General features: G+C 41.3%; 2 protein-coding genes across 15 annotated transcripts in view; one reads left to right on the forward strand and one right to left on the reverse strand.

The window, feature by feature from the left end:
- The window catches only part of LOC138918383 (LHFPL tetraspan subfamily member 6 protein-like), a 334,036-nt gene extending 326,002 nt beyond the window's left edge, over positions 1-8,034 (forward strand). For 4 of the 12 annotated variants that reach the window (XM_070239660.1, XM_070239661.1, XM_070239650.1 and 1 more), the window contains 2 exons: positions 2,712-3,010; positions 3,299-3,509. The gene's annotated coding sequence lies outside the window, so the exon portion shown is untranslated. Of the gene's footprint in view, positions 1-2,711 lie in introns of all 12 variants that reach the window. The other 8 variants (XM_070239656.1, XM_070239659.1, XM_070239649.1 and 5 more) reach the window with 6 other exon arrangements.
- LOC138918374 (phosphatidylinositol 3,4,5-trisphosphate 3-phosphatase TPTE2-like) overlaps positions 1-17,987 on the reverse strand; it is a 105,556-nt gene extending 87,569 nt beyond the window's left edge. Inside the window, exons 1-7 of one of the 3 annotated variants that reach the window (XM_070239624.1) lie at positions 17,878-17,987; positions 12,414-12,510; positions 11,899-11,975; positions 11,283-11,426; positions 10,325-10,416; positions 3,174-3,221; positions 2,237-2,290 (exon numbers count right to left, since the gene is read on the reverse strand). In XM_070239624.1, coding sequence (XP_070095725.1) covers positions 2,237-2,290; positions 3,174-3,221; positions 10,325-10,374 — 152 coding nt within the window. In that variant the 5' untranslated portion in view covers positions 10,375-10,416; positions 11,283-11,426; positions 11,899-11,975; positions 12,414-12,510; positions 17,878-17,987. Of the gene's footprint in view, positions 1-2,236; positions 2,291-3,173; positions 3,222-10,324; positions 10,417-11,282; positions 11,991-12,413; positions 12,511-17,877 lie in introns of those variants that run through there. The other 2 variants (XM_070239625.1, XM_070239626.1) reach the window with 2 other exon arrangements.
- Positions 17,988-24,967: the final 6,980 nt, after the last annotated feature.

A 24,967-nucleotide genomic window follows, 5' to 3' on the forward strand; every position in this document is an offset into this window, starting at 1 on the left:
AAATACTCCATCGTTATGAAACTCTAATGACAGATTCATGTCATTCTACTTTTATCCAAACCCAGAGAATGTATGACACCAAGAGTGAGTCGCAATGTAAACCATAAATCAGATAATATTCTATTATGGCTTTCATTTTCCAATTCTGGTAATCGTATTATGGTTACGGAAGTGAAAATTTTCTGATTTTGATCACTGTGCTGTGGTTAGGTGTCCCTGAAGGTAGAAAAATAAAACTGAAATATTCAGGAGTAAAGGGTATGTGGTCTGCATTTTCTCTCTAATGATTCAGGAATAGAGCCTAAGTGTGTAGGAAGGTGTGTGTCACGTGTGTGTCTATCAAACATCTTCTGCCTCAACTCACATAAAAATCAGGTCTAGATACAGGTATATTGAGAGAGAGAGCTCTTTCTATGTGTATATCTATATGTAAACGTATTTTCTTTCTCTCTCTCTCTTTCTATATATATCTATAGATAGATAGATAGATAGATTTATGTCTATATACCTACATATCCATATGATGGGAATAACAAAGGAAATGTGACAAAATGTTAACAATTGGAAAAGTAAGTAAAGGGTATACTGGAGCTTTTGGAACCACTTGCGAGAAATTTCTGTATGTGTTGGAATATTGTTCAGTCTTAAAAAGAAATGAAATTCTGACACATGCTGCAACATGGATTGACTTTGAGGGCATTGTGCTAAATGAAATAACTAGTCACAAGAAGACAAATTTTGCATGATTCCACTGACATGACATACCTAGAGTAGTCAAACTCACAGAGACAGAAGGTAGAATGGTGGTTGCCAAGAGCTTGGGAAAGGGACAACGGGGAGAGTAGTTTAATGTGTACAGAGTTTCAGTTTTGCAAGACGAGAAAAGTTCTGCAGGTTGGCTGCACAACAATATGAAGGTACCTAACGCTACAGAATGGCACACTTAAAAATGCTGAAGATGATCAATTTTAGGTTACATGCATTTACCACAATTTAGAAATCTGCATAAGTTTCGAATTCTTACAATGGAAAAAGTGTTTCAAAAATAGCTCTCCTGGTGCTTGTTCTGGTGAAAATGAGATTGGGGAAAAAAGGAGATAGTACAAAAAAGCTTACGTTGAAAAACCAAAAATTTTCTGTCTCAACTCATCCCACATCCAACCTATTCTACCAAGGAAACTTGAAAGTGCATTTAGAACAATGCCCCTTATTGAGTCTATGTCTTGATTTGCTCTGTCAACCTCCTGACTAAAGACTCAAAGGGCTATCTTCACTGTGTTTCTCCACACTGTGGAGTCCGCTCCCTGTTTTGTGGTCAGCTCTCACTCTTCTCAGCATTCACGTGGGAGAGGGAACATCGAGCTGCACAGACTCTCCAGCCCTTAAAAGCCCATATAGCGGCAGAGACAACATACCCTCTCCACATCCCAGACATCACCCCTAAAGATGTCCACATACCTGGGAATGCACAGTCTAGGAGTGCATCTCTAGAAGAGCCTACCTCTCTAGAAAGCTACAGTTGGTACGTCTACGGTTCACGATTGGAGTTTGTATTGTTTGTAGAGCCTCAAGCATGACCCCTCATTGCCTTGCCAGTGCTACTAGGATTGAGCCAAAACCATTCAGCAGAGCCTACAATGCCCTTCAAAATCTGGCCCTGCCAGCCCTCATCCTTGTGGCGCACCTCTCTCTCCCTCAATCCTGTTCTCCAGTCCTGACCTCCTTTTATTTCCTCCCAAGAGCCATATGCCTTCCAACACTGCTCAATGACGTCAGAAAAAGAAGTGAGAGGTATAAGGACTGGACAGGAAAAATGAAAATTATCGCTGTTTTCAGATGACATGACTAAGTACACGGAAAATTTTTGTTCCATCTAATAAGCACATAAATGGTATTTATTACGTGCCAGACATCATCCTAAGTGTTTAACACTTATTTGGTCCTCATAACAAATCATCACGGAGCCTGGAGAGTTGTTCCATGTTAACGTAAACACCAAGAAATGCAACAACATGTCATTTGAGATTTCCTACATGGGACAGTGATGTGACCAACTTATTTGAACAAGGATTCTGTGAATCTAAGAATATGATAAACATGACTTAGCTCAGTGGATCCGAAATTTTAGAAAAGATCTTAGAATCATTGTCCAGAATATTCCGCATTCCCATGGATAATGCCGCATCTGCATTTCACTCATTCTCTCTCTCTCTCTCTCTCTGAGTATATACGTCACCTTTTGTTGGTGGTTCCATCACAGATTACTTCTGTCAGTTCATCGGGGTCATTTCTAAAGAATTAAAAGCATATATGATCAGACTCCTAGTGACTTCATAGAGTTACACTCTTGTTTGCAATTAGTTACAAGTAGTCTTCAAGTGGTAAACTGGTTGAACCCTAAAAAATTATGTGGATGTTAGTTATTTGGAAACTAGTATTTTAATCTTCCCTAGAAATAGGGCTTTCTATAGTTGTAACGAAGATCTTCGGCCGGTCAAAAAGCCTAATGAATGAAGATATTGAAATACAATTCTTCACTACTGAACCTTACCCTCACGTGTAATTGCATCGAGGTTGAATTCAGCTCAAAATTCAACTCCAGGTTGTAGGTACACATTTCCCCAGCTCCTCCTAATTTCCTGATCCTCAACACCCTCCACCACATCCTGACCCTTCATGTATCATGTATGTCTTTTCTGTTCCTCATACAGGGTTCAGATGACTGCAGGTCTGAGGCACGGGCTCCCTCCAGTATGACGGTGGCTTGGCATTCGGGACACCAGCTTTAGATGGTGGCAGAGCTCTGGAGGCTGAGGAAAGGAGCCGAGGTCTGTTTAGCTCCATTCTCTTCTGCTGAGAGCTCCACTGCTCCCTCTCCACTGCTACCGTCTCCTTGCTCCAAATAGGATTCTCTCCTCTCCTGGCCCACTCTAGCAGAGTCTTACACACAGGCATTCTGAGAGTTTCCTCAAAGCTTTGGCTACTACTTTCTAAGGCTCACAAACAAACCGTGAGTAAGAAGTCTCCCTCTTATGACTCCTCCTTCCTTTTGCCACCTAGGCCCAACAGGAAAGAAAGTTACCTACAGAAGCTTATAGTCTCTTATGGAAACCTGTTGTTGCCATCGATGCCCCCCATACCTTTCACCACTCAGATCACTCATGTCAACTCACCCCATCTTGTCACTGTTGCCAGACGACATTCGGGAAGAATCCATAACCCTGCCATAGAGTAAAAAACATGTACAAAAAATAGAGTCAGACATTTTGGAAGATAATCAGGTTCTTTTTCCCAACAGAATTGCAGCACACAAAAAGTAAAGTCACGAGGAAACACGACAGAAACAAAAGCATCCGTTTCAGGGTCCAGCACTGGAACCTCTGACACAGTTTCCGGGTTCTGTATGTGCGTGTGTGCGTGTCTGTGTGTCCCTGTGTGTATCCACTGGAAAGAGAATGAAGGGAACAAGGGAGACATAGCATTCATGATTAAACCTCCTTCCTTCTTCACCATTTTGTTTCTCCTTCATGCACTCTGGAATCAATTTGGGAAACGTGAGAGGGATCTGAGTGTGTCGGGATGGGGAGGTGCATCCAAGTAAGAGCTAACACAGAGATATAGATAGAAAGAGAATACACAAGAACAATGAACATACAGTGTCAGGGCCTAGTCCCTGGTTGTTATTTGGTAGGAAAGAAACAAGTAGGAAGGTCAAGGATGACCAAATGATGATTAAAAGATTTTCTGACCTGCGTGAAGACCATGCGTTTACAATGATTCTTTTTCTTTTTCTTTTCCTCTACAGTCCTTTCAGAAAACGTTTTCTGGTTATATTATCCAAAATCAAGACTTTTCACCTCAAAACTGGCTTGGGTAATCTTTTCTCTATTTACCTTTTTCTTCATCTACAAAATAAGACACTTGCAAAATGCACTTTGAGTCTGTCACCTTCACAGTATCATGCTAATATTCAGCATTGCACAAATATTATTGATTTTTGGACAGCCTGCACTCTTCACCAAATTCTTTCAAATTTCATCAATTCTGTATCTGGCAACAATATACATTAGTATATATATCTTAAAGTTCAAATACACTTAAAGGTTCTCATCAAAGTAACACACCCTGATAATTTCCAGAGAAATCATGGGTTCCTATCAAGACGCCAAATGGTACAGCATGTTGCATCCTCCTCCCAAAACTTCAGAAGTCCTAAGGAACTATGCATTCCCAGAAATAACAAGAGTGACAACCCTGGGAAATGACAGAGGCCTGAAGGCTGTCTCTTAATTGGTGGGTAGCCCGGGATTAGGGGCAGTGGGTGGCAGCCTTGAGGGGCTCAGTGTGAGGGAAAATTTTAAGGACCGTTCTTGCCTCTCCCCTGAGTTGCTTGGAAGCGATCACTTTCCTTTCTCAGCAGAAACAAGTAGCAACCACCCAGATGTAGCTAGGATAAAATTAGAGTAGCATTAGGTTAGCTGATGAAAGCAGGGAAGGGCTGAACAATCCTTGATCCTTCACTCCTCCACCTCCTCCGTCTCCCAAGCCCCAGGTGACAACCTCAAATGCCTCCTAAAATGCTGCTTTCCCCAGGAGCTCAAAGGTGACATATCCTGACCACAGGAGTTGAGTGGACACATTATTTCATGGTTTCTGAGACTGTCTGTGCCTGGGGCCATCACCTCCCCTCATATTAAATTTACTGAGAAAATCAGACCTTAGACATAGCCTTGATGGCCTAGTGGTTAAAGTTCAGCACTCACCGCTTCGGCGGTGTGGGTTCACTGTCCAGTCTCAGAACCACACCACTCGTCTGTCAATCAGACATCATTTAAACTGTCATCATCTCAAAGAGATCTTTCCTGACCCTCAACCAGAAGTAGGCTTACACTCACTCCCTATCACTTGTTTAATTTTCAACAGGACTTCTCATTACTGCTTGGTTTTCATTTACTAATTTGTTTTCAGTCTTTTACACCTCCTCTGCCCAAATGTAGACTTCAAGAGAACAAAGACCTTGTCTCTGCTTCTTAATCTATATCATTAGCACATATATTGATGCCAGGTGCATAGTAGGTGCTCACTATATTCTTCTTCAGTGAATTATTAATAAAGTACTAATAAAATAATTAATTTTCTGATACATTCACTGCAGATTTCCCTTTAAAATGTGTTGCCCAAGTTATACTTAAAATATTAATTTATTCAGAACTTTGATTACTCACATATAGGAATGTTTAAACAGAGGAAACTGTATCTGTAGGATTCTCAGATTGGAAATAAGACTAAAAAAATTACCCAGAAATGAGTTCAATTAAGAAAAACCTATTATTCTACAGAAAATCCTAAGTCAGAAAACCATCTGGCACTGTACAATTTTGTCCTCAGATTTGTTTTTTTTTAAATTTTTTATTAAGATTATGATAGTTTACAACCTTGGGAAATTTCAGTTGTACATTATTGTTAGTCATGTTGTAGGTGCACCACTTCACCCTTTGTGCCCTCCCCCCACCCTCCCATTTCCCCTGGTAACCACCGATCAGTTCTCTTTGTCTCTATGTTTAACTTCCACCTATGAGTGGAGTCATACAGAGTTCGTCTTTCTCTATCTGGCTTATTTCACTTAACATAATACCAAGTTCCATCTATGTTGTTGTGAATGGGACAATTTTATCTTTTTTTCTGGCTGAGTAGTATTCCATTGTATATATATATACCATATCTTCTTTATCCAATCATCAGTTGATGGGCATTTAGGTTGCTTCCACATCTTGGCTATTGTAAATAATGCTGCGATGAACATTGGGGTGCATGGGACTTTTGGAATTGCTGATTTCAAGTTCTTTGGATAGATACACAGTAGTGATATGGCTGGGTCATAAGGTATTTCTATTTTTAATTTTTTGAGAAATCTCCATACTGTTTTCCATAGTGGCTGCACTAGTTTGCATTCCCACCAACAGTGTATGAGGGTTCCTTTTTCTCTACAACCTCTCCAACATTTGTCACTTTTTGTTTTGGTTATTTTTACCATTCTAACAGGTATAAGGTGATATCTTATTGTAGTTTTGATTTGCATTTCCCTGATGATCAGCGATCATGACCATCGTTTCATGTGTCTACTGGCCATCCGTATATCTTCTTTGGAGAAATGTCTGTTCATGACCCCTGCCCATTTTTGATCGGGTTGTTTGATTTTTTGTTGTTGAGCTGTGTGAGTTCTCTATATATTATGGAGATTAACCCTTTGTCGGGTAAGTAACTTGTAAATATTTTTTCCCAACTAGTGGGCTGTTTTTTTGTTTCAATCCTGTTTTCCCCTGCCTTGAAGAAGCTCTTTAGTCTGATGAAGTCCCATTTGTTTATTCTTTCTATTGTTTCCCTCGTCTGAGGAGTTATGGTGTGTGAAAAGATCCTTTTGATACTGATGTCAAAGAATGTACTGCCTATATTCTCTTCTAGAAGACATTGTTTCAGGTGTAATCTTTAGGTCTTTGATCAATTTGGAGTTTATTTTTGAGAACGGTGAAAAAGAATGGTCAATTTTCATTCTTTTACATGTGGATTTCCAGTTTTCCCAGCACCATTTGTTAAAGAGACTTTCTTTTCTCCATTGTAGGCCCTCAGCTCCCTTGTCAAAGATGAGCTGTCCCCTCAGATTTGTTTTAATGTCTTCTGTTGACACTGTGGGAGTCAAAGCCTCCAGCTAAGTATAATGAAACCTAGCAGAAGTATAGAACTTTGTCTTCTTGCTGTAACATACAATTTCTAAATAGTTATCTGAGAATCTAGTCATAAAAGATTGTCTAACGCTCTGCTTGAAAATCTCTTGCTTAGTAAGCAACATAAAAATGTGCTAATCCTTCACAGAAAAACACGATGACCATCAAAAGAAAATCTCTTACTGTGCCGTCACCCTCAGTCTGCATGTCAGATGTCACACTCTGAACCAAGAATCCACGAAAACTGAATGGGAATAGTCAGCTGCATGCGTAACTGACTACAGATGATGTGTAAATGCATGATGGATGGAACCGAAGTACCATTCAAATCTTCCAAAGTAACTAGGGGGTCTTCTGGTCTCAGCAAGGAAACTAAAAATAATGCCAAATCATCTGTGATCTAACTAATGGTAACATGCAGGTTCTAATGTCATGTAAGGAAGCAGAGCCAATATGCACTCAGGGGAAGAACTCCCGAAGATTTCATGTTGGTCAGTATACCAAGAGCTCCAACCAGGCTGACAGACATTTCCTGGACCACTTGCAAGGTGAGGCCCAACAGGAAGAAAGGGCACAGAACGTCCTTGAGATCACTCAACTGCGTTTATCCTGACTATCCTCATCAACAAAACTTGACTGGGTTTTCTAAGGAGAAATTTATTCTGGGAAGAGAATGTGCCAACCAACTGTAATGAGCATTCTATCCCCTTCCAACTACACATCAGACTGAAATTAATAAACTGGGATTCTAACATGTCGGTTAATATCAGTTAGTGTGCCTGGAAAATGTGAACATGTAAAGCGGAGTAGCAGATGCTCAGCATGTAGTGTCTATCAAATGTAACTGGCAAGCCAATTTGTTTCATCAAGCAACCAACCTGTGTCTAATCCTCTCTACCATTACTCAACACAATAGAGATAGGACTCATGCAACAGCTGTGTGACATTTAAAAGAGGAGGCACTTGATCCGAAAGTGGTATTCAAACTTTCATCTTTCCTTTAAAAAGGCACAAAATTACTTGCTATCATCTCACATGAAAGATTTTTACAGTATTTTAAGAGTTTGCATTCAAATGTCTTTAGAAAGAGTCGTAAGAATAGTCATACACTAAGAAAATGAATGCTGAAATTTTAGAACAACTAGATATTTTAACCTCATAACTTACTTTTTATTAACTGAATCATCTCTCTCTCATTTCAAAAGTATCTAAAAGTAGGTTTTAGACATTGTATTAGGTCTTCCTGGTGACAACTGAAATGTTTGGAGATTCCATTTTTCCATCATTTCAATATATCTGTCTTTTAAACATTCTTTTGCATTGGAAAGTTTTCTTCAGTGGGCTTTTGGACATCACACATGCTTAGTAAGCATCAAGTCTGCAAATGATCTTAAGACAAATGTCACAGGAAATGCCTTCTACAAGACATGTTTCAATGACCACACCAGCATTTGCTCTTATGGCATCCTTGGGTCACATACAATATATTAATAAGTGCATTTCCCAATGTGTATGTAATGGAAGAGTAGTTTGAGGAGATATTAATAGGATTTAATAATAATAATAATAGCACTTATGTGCTAGGTACTATTATAAATACTTTACATAAAATAATTCATTTAATTTTCACAATAATCCCATGGAGGTATATAGTATTATCATCCCCATTTTATAGATGAGAGAAATGGGCTACAGAGATGGTGAGTAACTTGCCCATCATCACCAGCCTGAAATGGTAGAGCTGAGATCTGAATCCATCTGTTAATGAATCCATGCTCTTAGCCACAACACTTTCCTAACTCTCCAAATGTTCAATAAAATTAAGAAATTATTGATTGCACACATTTTTTTGTGTGTAGGACTTGTATACTAATAAGCATTGTGATTATCTGAGAGAGACCAGAGTATGCAAAGATTCCTGAACTTATTTGACCACAAAAACCTCTTTCTCACAGTGGAAATACGTGAGGAACACATTTTAGAAACACTGTATCAAATGGTTTTTCTTTATTCCACCCTACAAACCAATTTTGGACTCTGATCAATAGCTTAGAACTCTAAGCACAGATAGATTATGTTATTCTTGCAAACTGTCTGGAAAGAAGAGCTAGACTATGGGTCATCAAACCCCTTGGCCTGGGCTGATGGTCCATGAAAGGAGCAGTCCCATTTTTAGATGGGTGTACTGATGCCCATGAAGCATGGCTCATAGAAGTCCCTTCAGGCCTTAAGAGAAAAGATTACCTCAAAAAGAAAGACCTCTATATGTATCAGTTGCTTTTCAACAGGAAGACTACCAGGATTGACTGTGCAGAATACACTAATAAATTACATCAGGGAAAAATATTTGGGTAACCAAAAAGGTAAGAATTTGAGTTTCTGACATAGGTAGCCTATTGAATGATTACTGGATTTTCCAGACGGCTTCTGAGAAAGAGAACTGGCAGATACACAAATTACCCCTGAGATCCAGATGACAGGCCAGGACTGCTAAGAATGTTGCTTGGGGCACCAATCTACCCACAGGGCATGAGCTGTCCCTAGATATTACCTGAACTCCTTTCAAGGAGAGTAGTATATGAAACCTGAAAGACTAGCTTGATAAACTGCTTGGGGACATAGATGTGACTCCTTCATGGGACATGAATAAGCAGGTAGCTAAACTGCCTTCTAAGGAAAGTGGGTTTTGCAAACTGACCTGAACTAACTTGGCCATGCACAATTCTTAGGTGCTTTTTGGTAGGAGGAGCCACAGTAGAAATCTAGGGTAGTTGAAGAGTAGCTACACCTTTAAGTCATGCTACCAGGTTACAACAAAAGCAGGTCTTAGACAAAATATGCCATACATACAGACATTCATTTAATGAAACATTCAGTAGTAAGCAGGCACAACCATTTGTAAGCTGTCTGTCCTTTTAGGTCCTCCAAACATCACCTTATATGAAAGGCTCATTTCCAATAGATTCCCCATATTCTAGAGGCTGAAATCTTCCTCAACCAATGGCTTGAGACACTATAAGGATAAAGCCTCTGGTGTCATCCCTAAGGGTATATATACTACAAGCCTCACTCATTTGATTCTGATAACCTGTTGATGCAAGAGTGGGCTGTCCCTAAAATATTTCAGCCAATTCCACAGATCTTGAATATTCCTACAATTCCAACATCTATCATGCTGATTTGCACGCCACTAATGTCACTAAGAAAAATTCATTTGTGACCTTCACTGTGGGAATTAACAGTGTTTCAGGTGTTGATCAAGATGGGACAACGGAAGCCGTTGCAGTGGCCTTCTCTGGAAAATGGCTTCCTGAGTTGAACACTAGCTCACCATCCATGGACAGAGCAACCAGTCACCCCTGGAGGAGCTTGAAGGGACCATGACTGGCACATGCATTTTATTACTGGCACACTGCCTAAGCTGTGCTGTTTTTAAGGAAATTACAGGCATAAAACAAGGTCTTTAAATTCTGAGTTTGACAAATTTCATTTGCATACAGTCTACATCTATTATGAAAGAAGGGACGCATGTATTCCCTATTCGATTAACCAAGGCTGAGAATTATGTTTAAAATTCAGTGAATTTGAATCTTATCACTTACGTATTACTCCTGCAACAGCTGAACCAGAGATCTAAACTATTCCTCTTCATAGTATTGTTGCAGTCATGTGGTTGAATTTACTCTAAATCAATCTAAGAAAAGGAAAAGAATGCATTTTTATATTCAATGAGTTTAAAACACAAATGATATTCCCAACTTAGAAAGAAAGTCACACATAGAACTTACTAGGTATGGATCAGCATTTCTAAAGTTTTGAATCCACAAACATGAAATCTACAATACTGTGCAATTTTATCAATCCTGTGAAATAGGCATTGTGTACTTGCCCTCAGTATTTTATTTTAGTTCAAGAAATAGAGGAAAACATTTTTTGAATGTTCAATAAAATTCAAGTTTGGCTCAAGTATAGGGCGCTTTAAAGATTGTTCACTTGCTACACAGGACCCAGAAAGTGAAACAAAACCCGTTTCAAACCAATTTTACATCATCATAGTGATTCACGATATTTTAACCCTGAAATAGTCTGTAGAATAAATCAAAGGACTAGGAAAGCAAAGAGATGTGCCTCTCAACATTTCACAGAGCAGATTTATGTCATGTAAGAAAACTGGAAGTCACTAGAGAGTAAAAAGACACTACCAAGTACACTGTCAAGTTAATCAGTAGCAACATTATATCTACACTGAAAAACGTGCCACAAGCACCTAAACTCTGGGCAAGGAGAGAAAAGTGAAAACAAATAGAAAAATACTTTTAAAAGACAGATTAATTTGGGCATAAATGTTGATTTTGAGTATTGGGCTTGGGGCCCAAAAGAACACCAGTAAATGCCATACTTTCAAGGGATACCAGCTCATGTGCAATGGAAACAGTAATCTCAAAGCTCCGAGGCCACTGCCATCTGTTCCAGAGAGGCGGCCCAGAGAACCAGGAAGGGCCAACGGAGAGCTGGATTTCTTGGGGGTAACCCTCCCCTACAAACCCAAGATTCACTTACCTGTCGATAAGCTGCTTTCGATGAGGCGCTGCAGCTCACAAGGGGCTGGGGCAGAAGGATAGAGGGGCCGAGGGGCAGAGGGGCGGTGGGACGGTGGGGCCGTAGGGTGCAGGACTCAGATATTTGACTTGGGTACAACTTTTCCTAAATGGGAGAGAACTTAACTTAAAATCCTAGTAGTAGTTTTCTCTCCTGTTGTCTTTCGGGATAATGCCTTTTCTTTTTTTTCATTCTTTTTAATTTTTAATTTCCCAAAACCAAGCCCGTTAAGTCATCTTGCCCCAATTCCCGGCCTGCAACAAGGTTACTGCTACTTGGTCCTACATCCACCTAGTTGTCCCCAGTCCCCCAAGGGTGAGGGGGCTCAGGGAGGTCTCTGCGTGGAAGAGAAATGTTAATTAATGCTCCCCATAGATGAGCGCAAGGCAAACCTTCCTGTCTTTGGGCCCCAGAGCCCCCCATCCTGCCCCTTCTCTCCACCCTTCTTCTTCCCCTCCGTAACCCAGCCGCCTCTAAAATGTTACACTCTAACTCTGTGAGGATGAGAGGGCAATATAGTGGGCAGAGGATGGGATGGGATGTCCTTGTCCAGAGACCCCCATCCTTAGGTCTTTACCTGTGCTGGGTACAAGCCAGTACTGAAACAAGAACTCCATCTCCATGGCAGTCCCAAAGAAGAGATTCCTGACATTCCTGAGATCATAATAGAGTGAGGAATAGAATGAACTGGGTTCTAGACTGCAGGGACTTAAAGACAGACGCACACACCATATAATTTCACTCATATGTGGAAGATAAACAAACACACGGATAAGGAGAACAGATTAGTTGTCACCAGAGGGGATGAGCATGGGGGGAGGATGAAAGGGGTAAAGGGGCACATATGTATGGTAATGGATAAAAACTAGACTATTGGTGGTGAACACCTGCAGTCTATACAGAAACTGATATATAATAATGTACAACTGAAATTTACACAATGTTATAGGCCAATATAACTTCAATAAAATAAGCTTTTTTAAAAAGCAAATAACAGACACACAGACGCTGTTCTTCTTAAAGAAATGTTGGGAGGGAGGGGTACCAAGATCAAAGATCCCAGGATAATAATTTCAGAGTAGACTGTCTCACCTGTTACTTTTTTTTTTTTTTTTTTTGCATCTGATGGAGGGGATGCATCTTATATATTTTGAGTCTGAAGAAGGTTACCATAAGTTTTTGGCTTTCCCTGTGGATTGAAGAGAATGACCAGAGGGCTCAATGTTTTCCAGCTAATATTAAATTTGACTAAAATAGGCAAGGTTAATACAAGACTCAGGAAAAAAACATTTCATTTACTCAGGCTATGATTTCACAGGATTGAAAGAAAGCAATCAAATATTACATGTAAATCAAAAATACACCCATATTCCTAGTACAGTAAATCTGAAAGGCAGAAGCACACGCTAAACAAATGAAAACAAATATGGAAATAAAGATTTAAAAATATAGATAAAGCATTAGAAATTTCTGTTTGGAAATTACGATATAAAAATTACCACAAAAAGAGGAATAAATAAAGACAGTTAAGTTTGACAGTCTGTATTGGTACATGTTCTGGTATTGAGTAAATGGCCACAGTTGAAGACATGGGAAAAAAAAGATTAAAGTCATATTTATTTAGTATTTCTCTAAAGCACTTTGCAAGATACAAAAATGAATAAAACGGTCACTGACTTAAGTGTCAGGTTGATGACTTAAAGGCCAGATCATTTTGAAATATGCTCGGAGCATTCTATTCTCTGTGAGAAAGACCGGCCCTAAAGAGAAACCACTCTATCAGAGCCTTATCTGGCCTAGGGGGAGGGTAACAAGAGAACCCAATCCCCCTCTAGCCTTCCTGTCTCATATAAGAGGATGAAAAAAAGGCCAAGAAACTCTTCTGAAGGTCACAGCCCTTGCTTCTTTCTATGTCTCTAAATTTTTTGTTGAAAACTGGACTTTTTGAAGACTAGAAGAGGGGCTGGCCTGGTGATACAGTGGTTAAGTTTGCACGATCTGCTTCAGAAGCCTGGGGTTTCGGGTTCCTAGGTGTGGACCTACACACCATTCATCAAGCCATGCTGAGGTGGCATCCCACATACAAAATAGAGGAAGACTGGCACAGATGTTAGCTCAGGACCAATCTTCCTCACTGAAAAATAAAAAAGAATACTAACAACTGGAAATCAGACTTTTCCCCTTCCTCAGGGTTTATTGATGCTGTTTTTTTGTGTGTTTGTTTAATGACTTTCCTGAACTACTTCTGTAAACTCTCTATTCTCTGTGCAGTGTGACCACTAAAGTCAGTTTGATTTGCATAATGGTCAGCTAATAATTGGACAGAGATTCCCTCAGATGTCTGGAACCACTAAGTCTCTCAGTTGTTAAGAAGGAGCTTTGTGTGCACGTTAGAGTATGCCTTCAACATTTAGCCAAAAAGTTTACAACTCCACCATAACCTTCATTTTCTTCTTGAGCATAGCCTCAAGGTTAGCCAGAGGTGAGAGCTTTGGGCCTTTTCACATCTTTCCTAAGTATGCAAAGTCCTGGACATGTGCACATCCCAAGATGTACAGGTGTCCTTCTAGATTCCTGGGAATGTGTTGCAGTTTTTCAAAGCTCCCTATGGACATCTCATTCCACAGCTTTTTCTTTTAAGCATTTTGGTTAGCCTATTGTTTGCCCCAACTGCTATTTACACCTCAGGAAGCTATGACATTTGACAATTGCCTCTGATTGATTGTTTTCAACAAATGTCCTCAGGGAGGAGGCTGGAGGAGCTACAAGTCAGGTCAAAGGCAGTCTTTTGAGTGGGGTTTTCCAGGGACCCACTAGATGGGTCAAATAATGACAGTTCTCTGGGAATGGGGCTTTGAATGAGTCCAATCCCCTTTTATTCCCTCCAATGGCATCCAAGAGACTGGTTTTTACCATGACTGCAGGATGTTGGTTTTCAAGGCTACTATGGAGCTGGGGAGGGTGTGATAGGAATAGGGCAAGTTAGAACATCACAGAGCCCCCTGGTCCCACCAAAATTCAGCCTATGTTCTTAAATAAATGCTCCCCAGATGGCTGCAAGCCTTTGGTTAATTTCCAGAGTTTTGAAAAAGTTGATTCTCACCATTTTCCCCAAGTGTTCTTGTTGCTTTTATAAAGGGAAGAATATCTGGAGGTCTCTACTTTGCCATTTTCACTGACATTACTTTCAAACATACTTTTAAATGCTAAACTCACAAGAAAGTAAGAGAAGTACTAAATGTTTACATACGCACGCGTGCGCACACACACACATACACTCTTACACTCTAGAGCTGAAACTAAAGTGGTAAGCCAACACGGAAACCAGGGATGCCCTGGAAGTGTGTCAAAACCAAAAACATAGAGCTTTGTTAGTTAACATGTGGCTGCCTAAAGTGGTAGATAGGAGGTGGGGCAAACAATAGGTAACGTTACACGCTTTTACTTAATACGGGCCCTCATATTGGTTCCCCTGCATTAAACCCAGCATATACAGGGTTAAAACCAGAAAGCACTCATCCCCTTTCCCTGCTTCTTTAGTTACACTCATATGTAAATATCTGTTTCTTTAACCTTTGACTCCCTAAGCTTTACAACCAAATATAAGTTACAAATTGTTAAAGCCCAGGTGGCCTCACACTGGACTCACACTAAAGTTTTGGCTAATCATGGGTCCTTGAAGTTTATTACAGGAAAATTGATGTCCAGAGAATATCAAGAAACTGAAGCTTCCCAGGCCCCAACTCCTTGGCTTCCTGGCACCAGAATCCACCATCTACCACGGAGGGAGACAACCAAGGTTAGCCACCTGCAGATTCCCTTATCTCACCATTCACCTCTCTGCAAGCAGCCTCATGAGGCCAAACACAGGCTGGTGGGAAAGCGCTAATCAGCAAGGTCACAGGCTCTCCTTCCCTACAAGCAGCAAACCTTTAAAACCCTTTACCCACTTCTTAACAGGGAGCCAGTAGCTCCTAAGGCATTAGCTAACTGGTACCCCCTTTGCCTGGGAAAGAAAATAATAAAACTGTTTTTTTCCTTTTTACCCAAAACTCTGTTCTCATTATTTGGATTGGCACCAAGTTCAGAAACTTTCAGTAACAGTAACATTTAAAAAAAAAACAAAACTGTGGAACAGATGTCAAGAGAGGGCTTTGAAAAGCTCTGACATATCCCTGGGAATCTAGAGTTTTGCTGGTTAACCAAGTAATAGGATTTGAACCTAAAGAAGTGTGCAGTTGACTCTGAGACCTCCACAGATATCCAGGCACCCAAACTGGATATATATTTAGTTGAAAAGATAAACTTGGAAAAATCTATATGCTGGCAAATTGAACCTACAAGCAAGTCAGTATATCTGCTGGCACTGGATTTTAAAACATTAATAATTTTAATAGTCTTCCCTAATGTTTTGTAACCAGCCTTATTCTCATGCTGGGATTTGAATTTATGCTACAATCACAGTTCAAGAAACCTCAATCCAATAAATTAAATTGAAACAGTTCCTGATTGGTAGTGACCCCTAGCACCCAGGAGAAACCAAGGCAAATCATCTCAGTTCGGGTCCCTCAGGATTCTCACAAAGTTCAGACAAATACAAGCTCTTGATAAAATCTAGCAAACATATGAGGAATCAAACCACCATGAGCAGGAGGCAACAACAATTATAAACAGAAGAAAAAGGAATGAACGGAATGACTATAGATATTGAAATTATAAGAAACTTTATTCTCAGGAGGTAGGTTTAAAAGGATGTTGAAGTGCAAAGATAGAGACCAACACTATGTGGAGCAGAAAGAAGGGTCATTGGCCCACTCTGGAACTTCAAGGTAGATTTTCTGAAGGAGATGATGCCTGAGCTTGGGCTGGAAGGACAGTAAGTAATTAGGCAGGAGAAAAAAAGTGGTGAAGAAATTCAAGACAGAAAAAACATAATAAACAAACACATGGAAGCACTGAACAGCATGGGGACTTCAGGGGAAAATGTAGACATTTATCTATTATTCTAGTAACAAATATAGAGCAGAGAGTACCAAAATCTACAAAAATAGAGAGCCCTTTACACCATATTAAGAAATATAGACTTTATTTACTAGGCAATAGAGGATCGCTGAAGGATTTTAAGTAGGGGTGTTTCATGATGATTTTGTGGTGGGCAGGTTGTCTAGAGCTAGAGAGGGGAAAGAATTTAAGAGGGACAGCGCTGAGGGATTAGAAATCAAGTAGGAGGCTACTGCACAGCTTAGGTGAGAGATGTTGAGAGCCTGAAAACCAGTGTAGTAGGGAAAACTGGGAGAAGACACAGACTTTAGAAAAAGCAGACAAAATCAGCAAAACTTGTGACTGACTAGTTATTGTGAAGGATGAAGGGGAAAAATGGCTCCTGTCTTTCTTCCTTGGATGACTGGGTGCTAATTATTGGTGCTGGAAATAAAAAGGAAGACGAGGTTGGTGATAGAGGAAGATAATGGGTTAAGTTTTGAAGATCTTTGGTCTGGGGTACTTGTGGGAAACCGAGGTTAGGAAGCAATTGAATTTATGAGTCTGCAGCTCAGAGAAGAAGTTAGCACTGATAACTAATGACTTGAGTGGATAACTCAGTAGAAAGAAAAGAGCAGCAGCCCATGGGTAGAACCTTGGGTTTTCCTGAAATTCAGGAAAATACTGATGCTTTTTGGAACAAGATCAATTTTAAGTAAAAACAATTATGTGGAAAAACCTAAGTCTTATAACATCAAAATATTGAAAACTACCTAAACGTCAAAGAAAAATAGAACGGTTAAGTTAATATGGTATATCCACCTCAGAGAATATCATAGTTATTTTAAATAATGTGTAGGAAGAGTTTACATAAACACAACATGTTTATGATTGAATGTCAAAAGTTTTTTTACTTTTACTTTTAAAACCATGTATTATATAAACCATGTCTGGAAAGAAATATATACATATATTAAAAGTAATTTTTTCAAATTATTCAAAATTGTTTCTATAACATTTTTATAATGAGGAAACAACTGTTAAAAACGCATTTCCCTACAATGAGATAGCACTTCACACACAGTAGGATGGTGATAATCAAAAAGACAGATAATAACAAGCATTGACAAATACAGGAGAAACTGGGATCCTCACATATTGCTAGTGGAGATGTAAAATGGTACAGTCACTTTGGAAAACAGTTTGGTAGTTCCTCAAAAGGTTAAACACAGAGTTACTATATGACCCAGTAATTCCCTGGTATATACCCAAGAGAAATGAAAGCATACATCCACACGAAGACTTTTCACACAAATGTTCACAACAACATCATCCATAATTGCCAAAAAGCAGAAATAACCCAAATGTTGATAAATGGATGAAGGGTTATTTAAAATGTGGGATAGTCATAATATTATTTAGCAACAAAGGAAATGAAGTGTGTCACTTAACGACCAGGATATGTTCTGAGAAATGCATCATTAGGTGATTCCGTCATTGTGCGAACATCATACAGTGTACTTACGTAAACCTAGATGGTACAGCCTACGACATACCTAGGCTATATGATACTAACCTTATGGGACCACCTTTGTATATATCATCCATCTTTGATCAAAATGTCATCATGCTGAGCAAGACTGTACTGACGTGCTACAAGTCAGATGAACCTTGAAAACATCATGCTAAGGGAAAGAAACCATGCATAAAAGATCACAAATTGTGGGATTCCACTTATATGAAATGTCCAGAATAAGCATATCTATAGAGGCAGAACGTACACTAGTGGTTGCCTACACAAGGAGTAGCCAACCCTAGTGGTCCAGTGGTTAGGGTTCAGAACTAGGGTTCCTAGTTCTTAGGAAACCACACCACCCATCTCTTGGTTGTCATACTGTAGTGGCTGCATGTTGCTGTGACACTGAAAGCAATGCCACCGGTATTTCACACATCAGCAGGGTCACCCATGGCGGACAGGTTTCAGCAGAGCTTCCAGACTAAGACAGACTAAGAAGGAGGACCTGGCCACCCGCTTCCAAAAATACTGACCATGAAAACCCTGATAGAGCACTGGAAGCTGAGAGGATGGCGCAAAAGGACCAGGCAGGGTTCCACTCTGCTGTCCATGGGGTCACTCGGAGTCACCATGGCACTAACAACAAAACAAAGACCCGGGATGGAGGGTGGAGGGTAGGGAGGAGAATTAGGGAAAACTAGAAATAAGTTGGGGCTTCTTTTTGGGGTAATGAAAAAGTCCTAAAATTAGATAGTGATGATGGCTGCACAACTCTGGGAACATACTAAAAATCCATTGAACTGTAGGCTTGAAAGGGGTGAACTGTGTAGGAATTCTCTCTCAGAAAAACTTTGTGAAAAACCCTCATTTCCCTCCCCCTCGGGGGGAACAAACACGGCTACAGATCCTATGGAACACCAGGCCTGAGGAGCGCAGGATGCATCAGATGCGGAATGGAAGCAGCGGTCTCGGACGCTCCGCCGGGTACACAGCCTGCCGTCGGGTTCCACCTGCGGGAGGTGGCCTGAGGCCTCAGGACGAAGTGTCCTGGTGTCTGGGGCACGTGGCCTTGTCCCCGCCTTTCCCGCCGCCTCCCGCGCACCTTTCCAGTGGGCCTCGCTGCTGGCACCACCGAGCTTCATGGAAGATCAGCTCTTCTGGAAGCAGGTCCCAAGGGACCGTGAGCACCCTCCACATCCCGGATCCGGGTCCCCCAAAGACAGCGCGGGATGCTTACCCCAGTCTCGGGCGGAGCGGCAGAGGCCGACGGCCTGAGGTCTCGCCCGCAGTCTTTCTGACCAGGCCTAACGCCTCTCAGCGAGGGGCAGGGGCGGGCGATGGCTGTGGGCTGGTCCCCAAGGCCACGTGGCAGCTGCAGCAGGGCCACACGCCAAGTCCTCAATTCTGGTCCTGTCTGCAGTGCCTTTCTTGTTCGCTCGCCGTCTCACCACAGCTCTATCGGACAGGTCTGAACAGATTCCCAGGAAAAGTGGAATCTGGGCCTCGGGTCCCGCCGCCCGCCGAAGCCCTGACTCCTCATGGCGGTTCAATAAACAGCAGTCCTCCTGACTACCTCATGTCAGGATGTTCGTGGACTCTCAGCACAGAGGGCTCGACACCTCGGAGGCCCAGCCCTGAGCAGCCGCGGAGCACCGGAGCACCGTCTGAGGCCAGGAAGTGCAAGGGCCCTGGAGGGCTCCGGAGCCTCCCTGCCGTTCTGACAGGGATGTCGGAAAAGCCCCTCGGGCTGGGCAGGCTGAAAAGACGCTTGGACATCCGGAAAGGCTGGCGACCCTGATCTGGAAGATTATGTGCCCAACTCTTGTCTCCGGGAAGCCAGAGAGGGGAATCTGGGTTTCCTGAGGTGAAGTTTGTTGAACCGCCACGAGGGCGCCAGAGAGGGGCGTCCAGCTGGCGCCGCCCCCGGCGCCGGCGCCGCCCTCAGGGGACGCTGGGCGGGGCCTCCTCCTGGAGATCCAGCCTGTGGTTCGTTCACTATTCCCAATGTTATTGAGTAGCCACTACACATTGAGCTCCAGATGCTGGGGACAGGGCAGTGTGTGGGATAGACAGTGTTCCTGTCTTCAGGCAAGAGAGACAGCCAAGCCAAAAGTTACAATACAGTGTGAAAACTGTTGGGATGGAGAAAGGAAGAGACAAGGAAAGTCTGGTGCAGATACTGCTTTCAGAAGAAAACAAAGGAAAGAAGTGGTGGGATATAAGTCTCTTTGGAGGTTTGTTGATGTAAAGTTCCCATTTGATGGGTTCCGGTTCCTCTTTGTAGGGGCTCCAGCCCATCAAGCCGGGGGAACAAAAGTTTGAGGAAAGTGGAGAATATGTGAAATAGTCTTGAATAGGATGGAAGAGAGGATTGACTAAGAAGGTCATGATGTAAACTCTACAAGGCAGGAAGCTTCTTGTGTTGGGGTTCACAAGGGTTAAGTACAGTACTTAGCACATGGAAGGTGCTTCATAGGAATGGAATGAATGAAGTAGTGAATGAATAAAGGATTTTCACTTGGTGTTGGAGCAGATCACTAGTTGCGACCATGAGTTCATAGTAGCACCAATATCCTCATGTGTGTGATTTTATCAAATAAGGCTGAATCACTTACTAGAGGGCAGACCTGGAAGAGGCAGAGTTGGGATTCTGCCAGGCAGGCATGATGAAAAGGAAATAAGGTGGAGGTGTTTGGGATGTCGTTTAAGTGATAGACCTTGAAATCAATGAAAGAAGGAAGAAATGAAGACAAAATAGGTTGCTAATGGTTAGAGAGTGGGTGGAAACGTTGATGGACTGAAGATCCTGACACGGTTGAAGAACTGGCATTTGGCATACTGAGGACATAGGCTGGAAGGGCTGGAGGTTGAGGTCAAAGTGAAGGATATCAGAATATTATTTCAGAAGGCAGAGCTGTTCCTGGAAATAAGCTCTAAGACTTTCCATAGCTGAGTTAGAATGGAAATTAAGATTAAGAGCTCTGAGATGAGGAAATCTATTAATTAAGAGTCTAGGTTATCAGATGGCCCAATCACATGGAAGGTAGGATCTCCTAGAAATTTTCATCTGCACTGGGACACGTCCCGCCCCTTTCCCTCTGCCAGAGCCTCCAGAGAATTTGCATCCACCCTTTAACTGAAGTTTGAGAGGCTAGAGGTGCAATGAAATGTCTCAGAGCCAGAAGACAGCAGCAGAGCAGGGAGAGAAGGATGTAGTAGACAACTGTTTTGATTGTTTTTAGCACCCAGCATTCATTCTCCCATCTGGAACCAGTATCTCTATTGTTCTCTGGGGAATTACTCCCATTCTTCAGTCTCAGTCTATGTGCAGATATTTTTAGTTTTCCCCACCACACCCCTACGCCAAGGATGAGTTTGTGACTCAGGCCTGGCAAAAGAGGTGAGCATGTGACTCAACTGGAGCTGCTAAGGCACAATGAAACTTTCACATGGACCGTTGTGAACGAGGTACCATATTTTTCAGCTACATTTGAACCTGGGAGGGTATTGTCCTGAACTTGCTGGCAGCCATCGTGCCACCATATAAAGTCTGAGAATGAAGCCAGTACAGAAGACGGAACTAAGAAATGGAGAGACACTGAATCCTAACGATGTCAGTGGAACCAGGTGTCAATGCTTCTGCCTAAAGCCAGTCTTTATCCAGGCTTTTCAGTTACATGAGTCAATATATTCCCTTTTGTATTTGGGCCATTGAGTTGTACTTTATATCACTTATATTCAGATTATTCCTCATAATACCAGGGAGTTCTCCATCCCTGGTTCCTGCTTCTGAGCTAGTCCACTAAATGTATGTTAACTTCTCTGTGCCTCAGTCTCTTTTTCTGTCAAAGGGGATGAGCAATACATAGAATTGTAAGATTAAATTGATGATAAATTTAAAAATATGAATTTGTTCCACAACATTGAGATGCAAAAAAGTCACATTAATTTTTCTAAATTAAATTAAATCTGGCTCTATACCCCCATTACTAAGGTAAGAAAACACCCAATATCAGTCATTTTGGGGGGCCCTTCTCCTTCTTTAGCATGATATACACTGCCCTTAAAAAAATCTTAAGAACGAGCATCTGGTCTTCAGTTGATCATGTGTTTTCAAATTCACAAAAGATATTAAGTTCCAGGATTCAGGAATGAGAAATTTCAACTCTTAGGAATTCTCAAAATCATAAGTTATTTTATAGTTTTATAACATTTTATTTACATATTTTTAATAAATGAGAAATGCTGTTTATTAATATTTTTAAGAAAATATGGCCTAGAAGAAATATTCAAACACTGCAAATGACTATGTAAACATTATTGAAGAACATTTAAATAGCAACTTTTGATGTTCTAGTAAAGTTAACAGTACTGTGTGAAATCGTGTCAAAAGTGCAAAATTAAAGACAGTTTGTTTCCGAAATTTGTTTCATGGAAAATCATTTTTAGGATTTGCATAATACATACTGTGTTTAAACTTACTAATTTTTATTTTATTTTCAAGAATAACTAGTTGTTGGTGGATAGGGCCATGAACACACACTCAGAACATGGCAACAGCTGCACAGTACTGGTTAGGTCATGACCCCTTTACTCTTACAGTAAGGAGATAGAGCAAGAATCCTTACGTAGGGAAATTATCCCCCTAGTCTTATCAGCTCAAACTTTTTCCCACACTGAAGCATTGCCATGGGCCCTCCACCTGCCAGATAATCTGCCTTTCTCCAGTCCCCATAAGAAAGAAGGAACAGACCCTGCATCTAGGGGACAGCAGCCACAAGTTCCTGAACTGCCACTTAGTCTCCCTAATAACACCCAAACTTGTTCTTGTGACCCAATGCATGGGACAGGTAATTTAAGCTCTGGATCCCAGTGCCAGTGGAAGTTCTGGGTGGCAGGTCTCAAAAAGAAGAGGCCCTTTCATTGCTGGGGCCCCTGCCCTAAGCCTGAGGACTGATAGTGAATTCTCAATATTAATAACTATCACGAAGCCTGCCACTCTAGTGAGAAAATATAGCGCCAGCAGCTGGGCTCTGGGATCCTGCTCCCACTCCATACCCAAGATGTCAGCCCATTCATGCATTTTGATTGTCCTGATATTAGGTGTGGAAAGTAGGGCCTGGTATTGTCTAACTCCAAGGAGCCCTATTCTTATTGTATTCAATGTCAGTGGCAACTCTTGGAACAACACTCTTTTAGCAAAATGATTGATTCCCATAAAGATGTACAAAACTGTGAGTCCTAGGCGTCAGTACGAAGTATGTTTTGGTAGGTAAATAGTTCCTCATCCTCCCTCTGTTATTTGGCTAATGAGATTTTTTTTGTTTCCCTGAAACCTCCTACTTTCCCATTGTGCTGGGGGAGTATGGGACATGGGAAAAGTGCTGGAAGCAGAGCAAGAGTGGGGCGTCCCTCCAGGATGTACCCCAACTTCATTTGAGATGTCAATTATTAGCTCCCTTGTGTGTGCAAATCCTGATTGCCTCTTCCTCTGTGTGTCTCTGGAAGTAAGCAAACACCTGTACTCAGAAGTGGAATTGCCAGGCCATATGGTAGTTCTATGTTTAATTCCTTCAGGAACCTCCTTACTGGTTTCTGTAGTGGCTGTACCAATTTACATTCCAACCAACAGGGCACAAATGTTCCCTTTTCTCCACATCCTCGCTAACACTCCTTATCTTTTGTCTTTTTTTTTTATAATAATACATCTTAACAGGTGTGAGGTGATATCTCATTGTGATTTTGATTTGCATTTCTCGGATGATTAGTGACGCTGAGCATCTTTTTCTATACTTGTTGGCCATCTGTGTGTCTTCTTCAGAAAAATGTCTATTCAAGTCTTCGGCCCATTTTATGTCAGATTATTAGTCTTTTAGCTATTAAGTTGTATGAGTTTCCTATGTATTTTGGATATTAACCGCTTATCTGATATATATGGTTTGCAAATATTTCCTCCCATTCTGTAGGGTGCCCGTGTCTTTTTGTGGATTGTATCTTTTGTTGTACAGAAGATTTTCTGTTTGATGTAGTCCCACTTGTTTATTTTTGCCAAGATCAACGTTGAGGAGCTTTTTCCATATGTTTTATTTTAGGAATATTATGGGTTCAGGTCTTACATTTAAGTCTTTAATCCACTTTCAGTTAATTTTTGTGAGTGGTATAAGATATGGGTCCAACTTCACTGTTTTGCATGTGGATCTCCAGTTTTCTCTTGCCCTCTTTCTAACTTCTTAAACTGGATGCTTAGCTCACTAATTTTCAGTCTTTATTCCTTTCTAATCCCAGCATATGAAGAAATAAACTCCCCTCTAAATATCGCTTTACCTATTGTGTTAGGGGACCCTAAGACCACTCTCAAGTTCAGGAACTAGCTTGAAGGGCTCACGGTACTCACAAATGCTGTTATACTCATGGTTGTGGTCTATTACATTGAAAGGATGTAGAATACAGTCACCAAAGGAAAAAAGCACATAAGGTAGAGTCCAGGAGGTTACCAGGCACAGCTTCTGGTTGTCCTCTCTCTGTGGAGTTGTGTGAACAGAACCTAATTCTCCTAACAATGATGTGTGACAACGTGTACAAATTATCTCCAATCAGGGAAGCTCGTCCAAACTTTAATGGATTTTACTGGGGATCAGACACATAGGCTTGGAGCCCTCATGTGATTGACCTTAACTACTCAGTCTCTAGTCCCTCCCAGAGGTCAAATCCATACAGCATGACAAAGGGCCCCAGGCAAACAAAAACAGGTGTTTACCATAAATCGCATTATTAGCATAACCTATCTGGCATGGCTCAAGGCCCCAGGTATGCAGACCCTCTTTTTGTTTTTTTTGTTTCTTTTTTTTTGAGGAAGATTAGCCCTGAGCTAACTACTGCCAATCCTCCTCTTTTTTTTTTGCTGAGGAAGACTGGCCCTGAGCTAACATCTATGCCCATCTTCCACTACTTTATATGTGGGACACCTACCACAGCATGGCTTTTGCAAAGTTGTGCCATGTCCACACCTGGGATCCAAACTGGCGAACTCTGGGCCGCCGAGAAGCAGAATGTGTGTACTTAACTGCTGCACCACCAGGCTGGCCCAAGACACTCTTATCAGGCAGGATATTCCAAGGATCATTGGTTATCTCCGGGGAGACGTCTTTAG

The sequence above is a fragment of the Equus caballus genome, chromosome 17, assembly GCF_041296265.1.
Source record: "Equus caballus isolate H_3958 breed thoroughbred chromosome 17, TB-T2T, whole genome shotgun sequence".
In the NCBI taxonomy this organism is placed as follows: domain Eukaryota; kingdom Metazoa; phylum Chordata; class Mammalia; order Perissodactyla; family Equidae; genus Equus; species Equus caballus.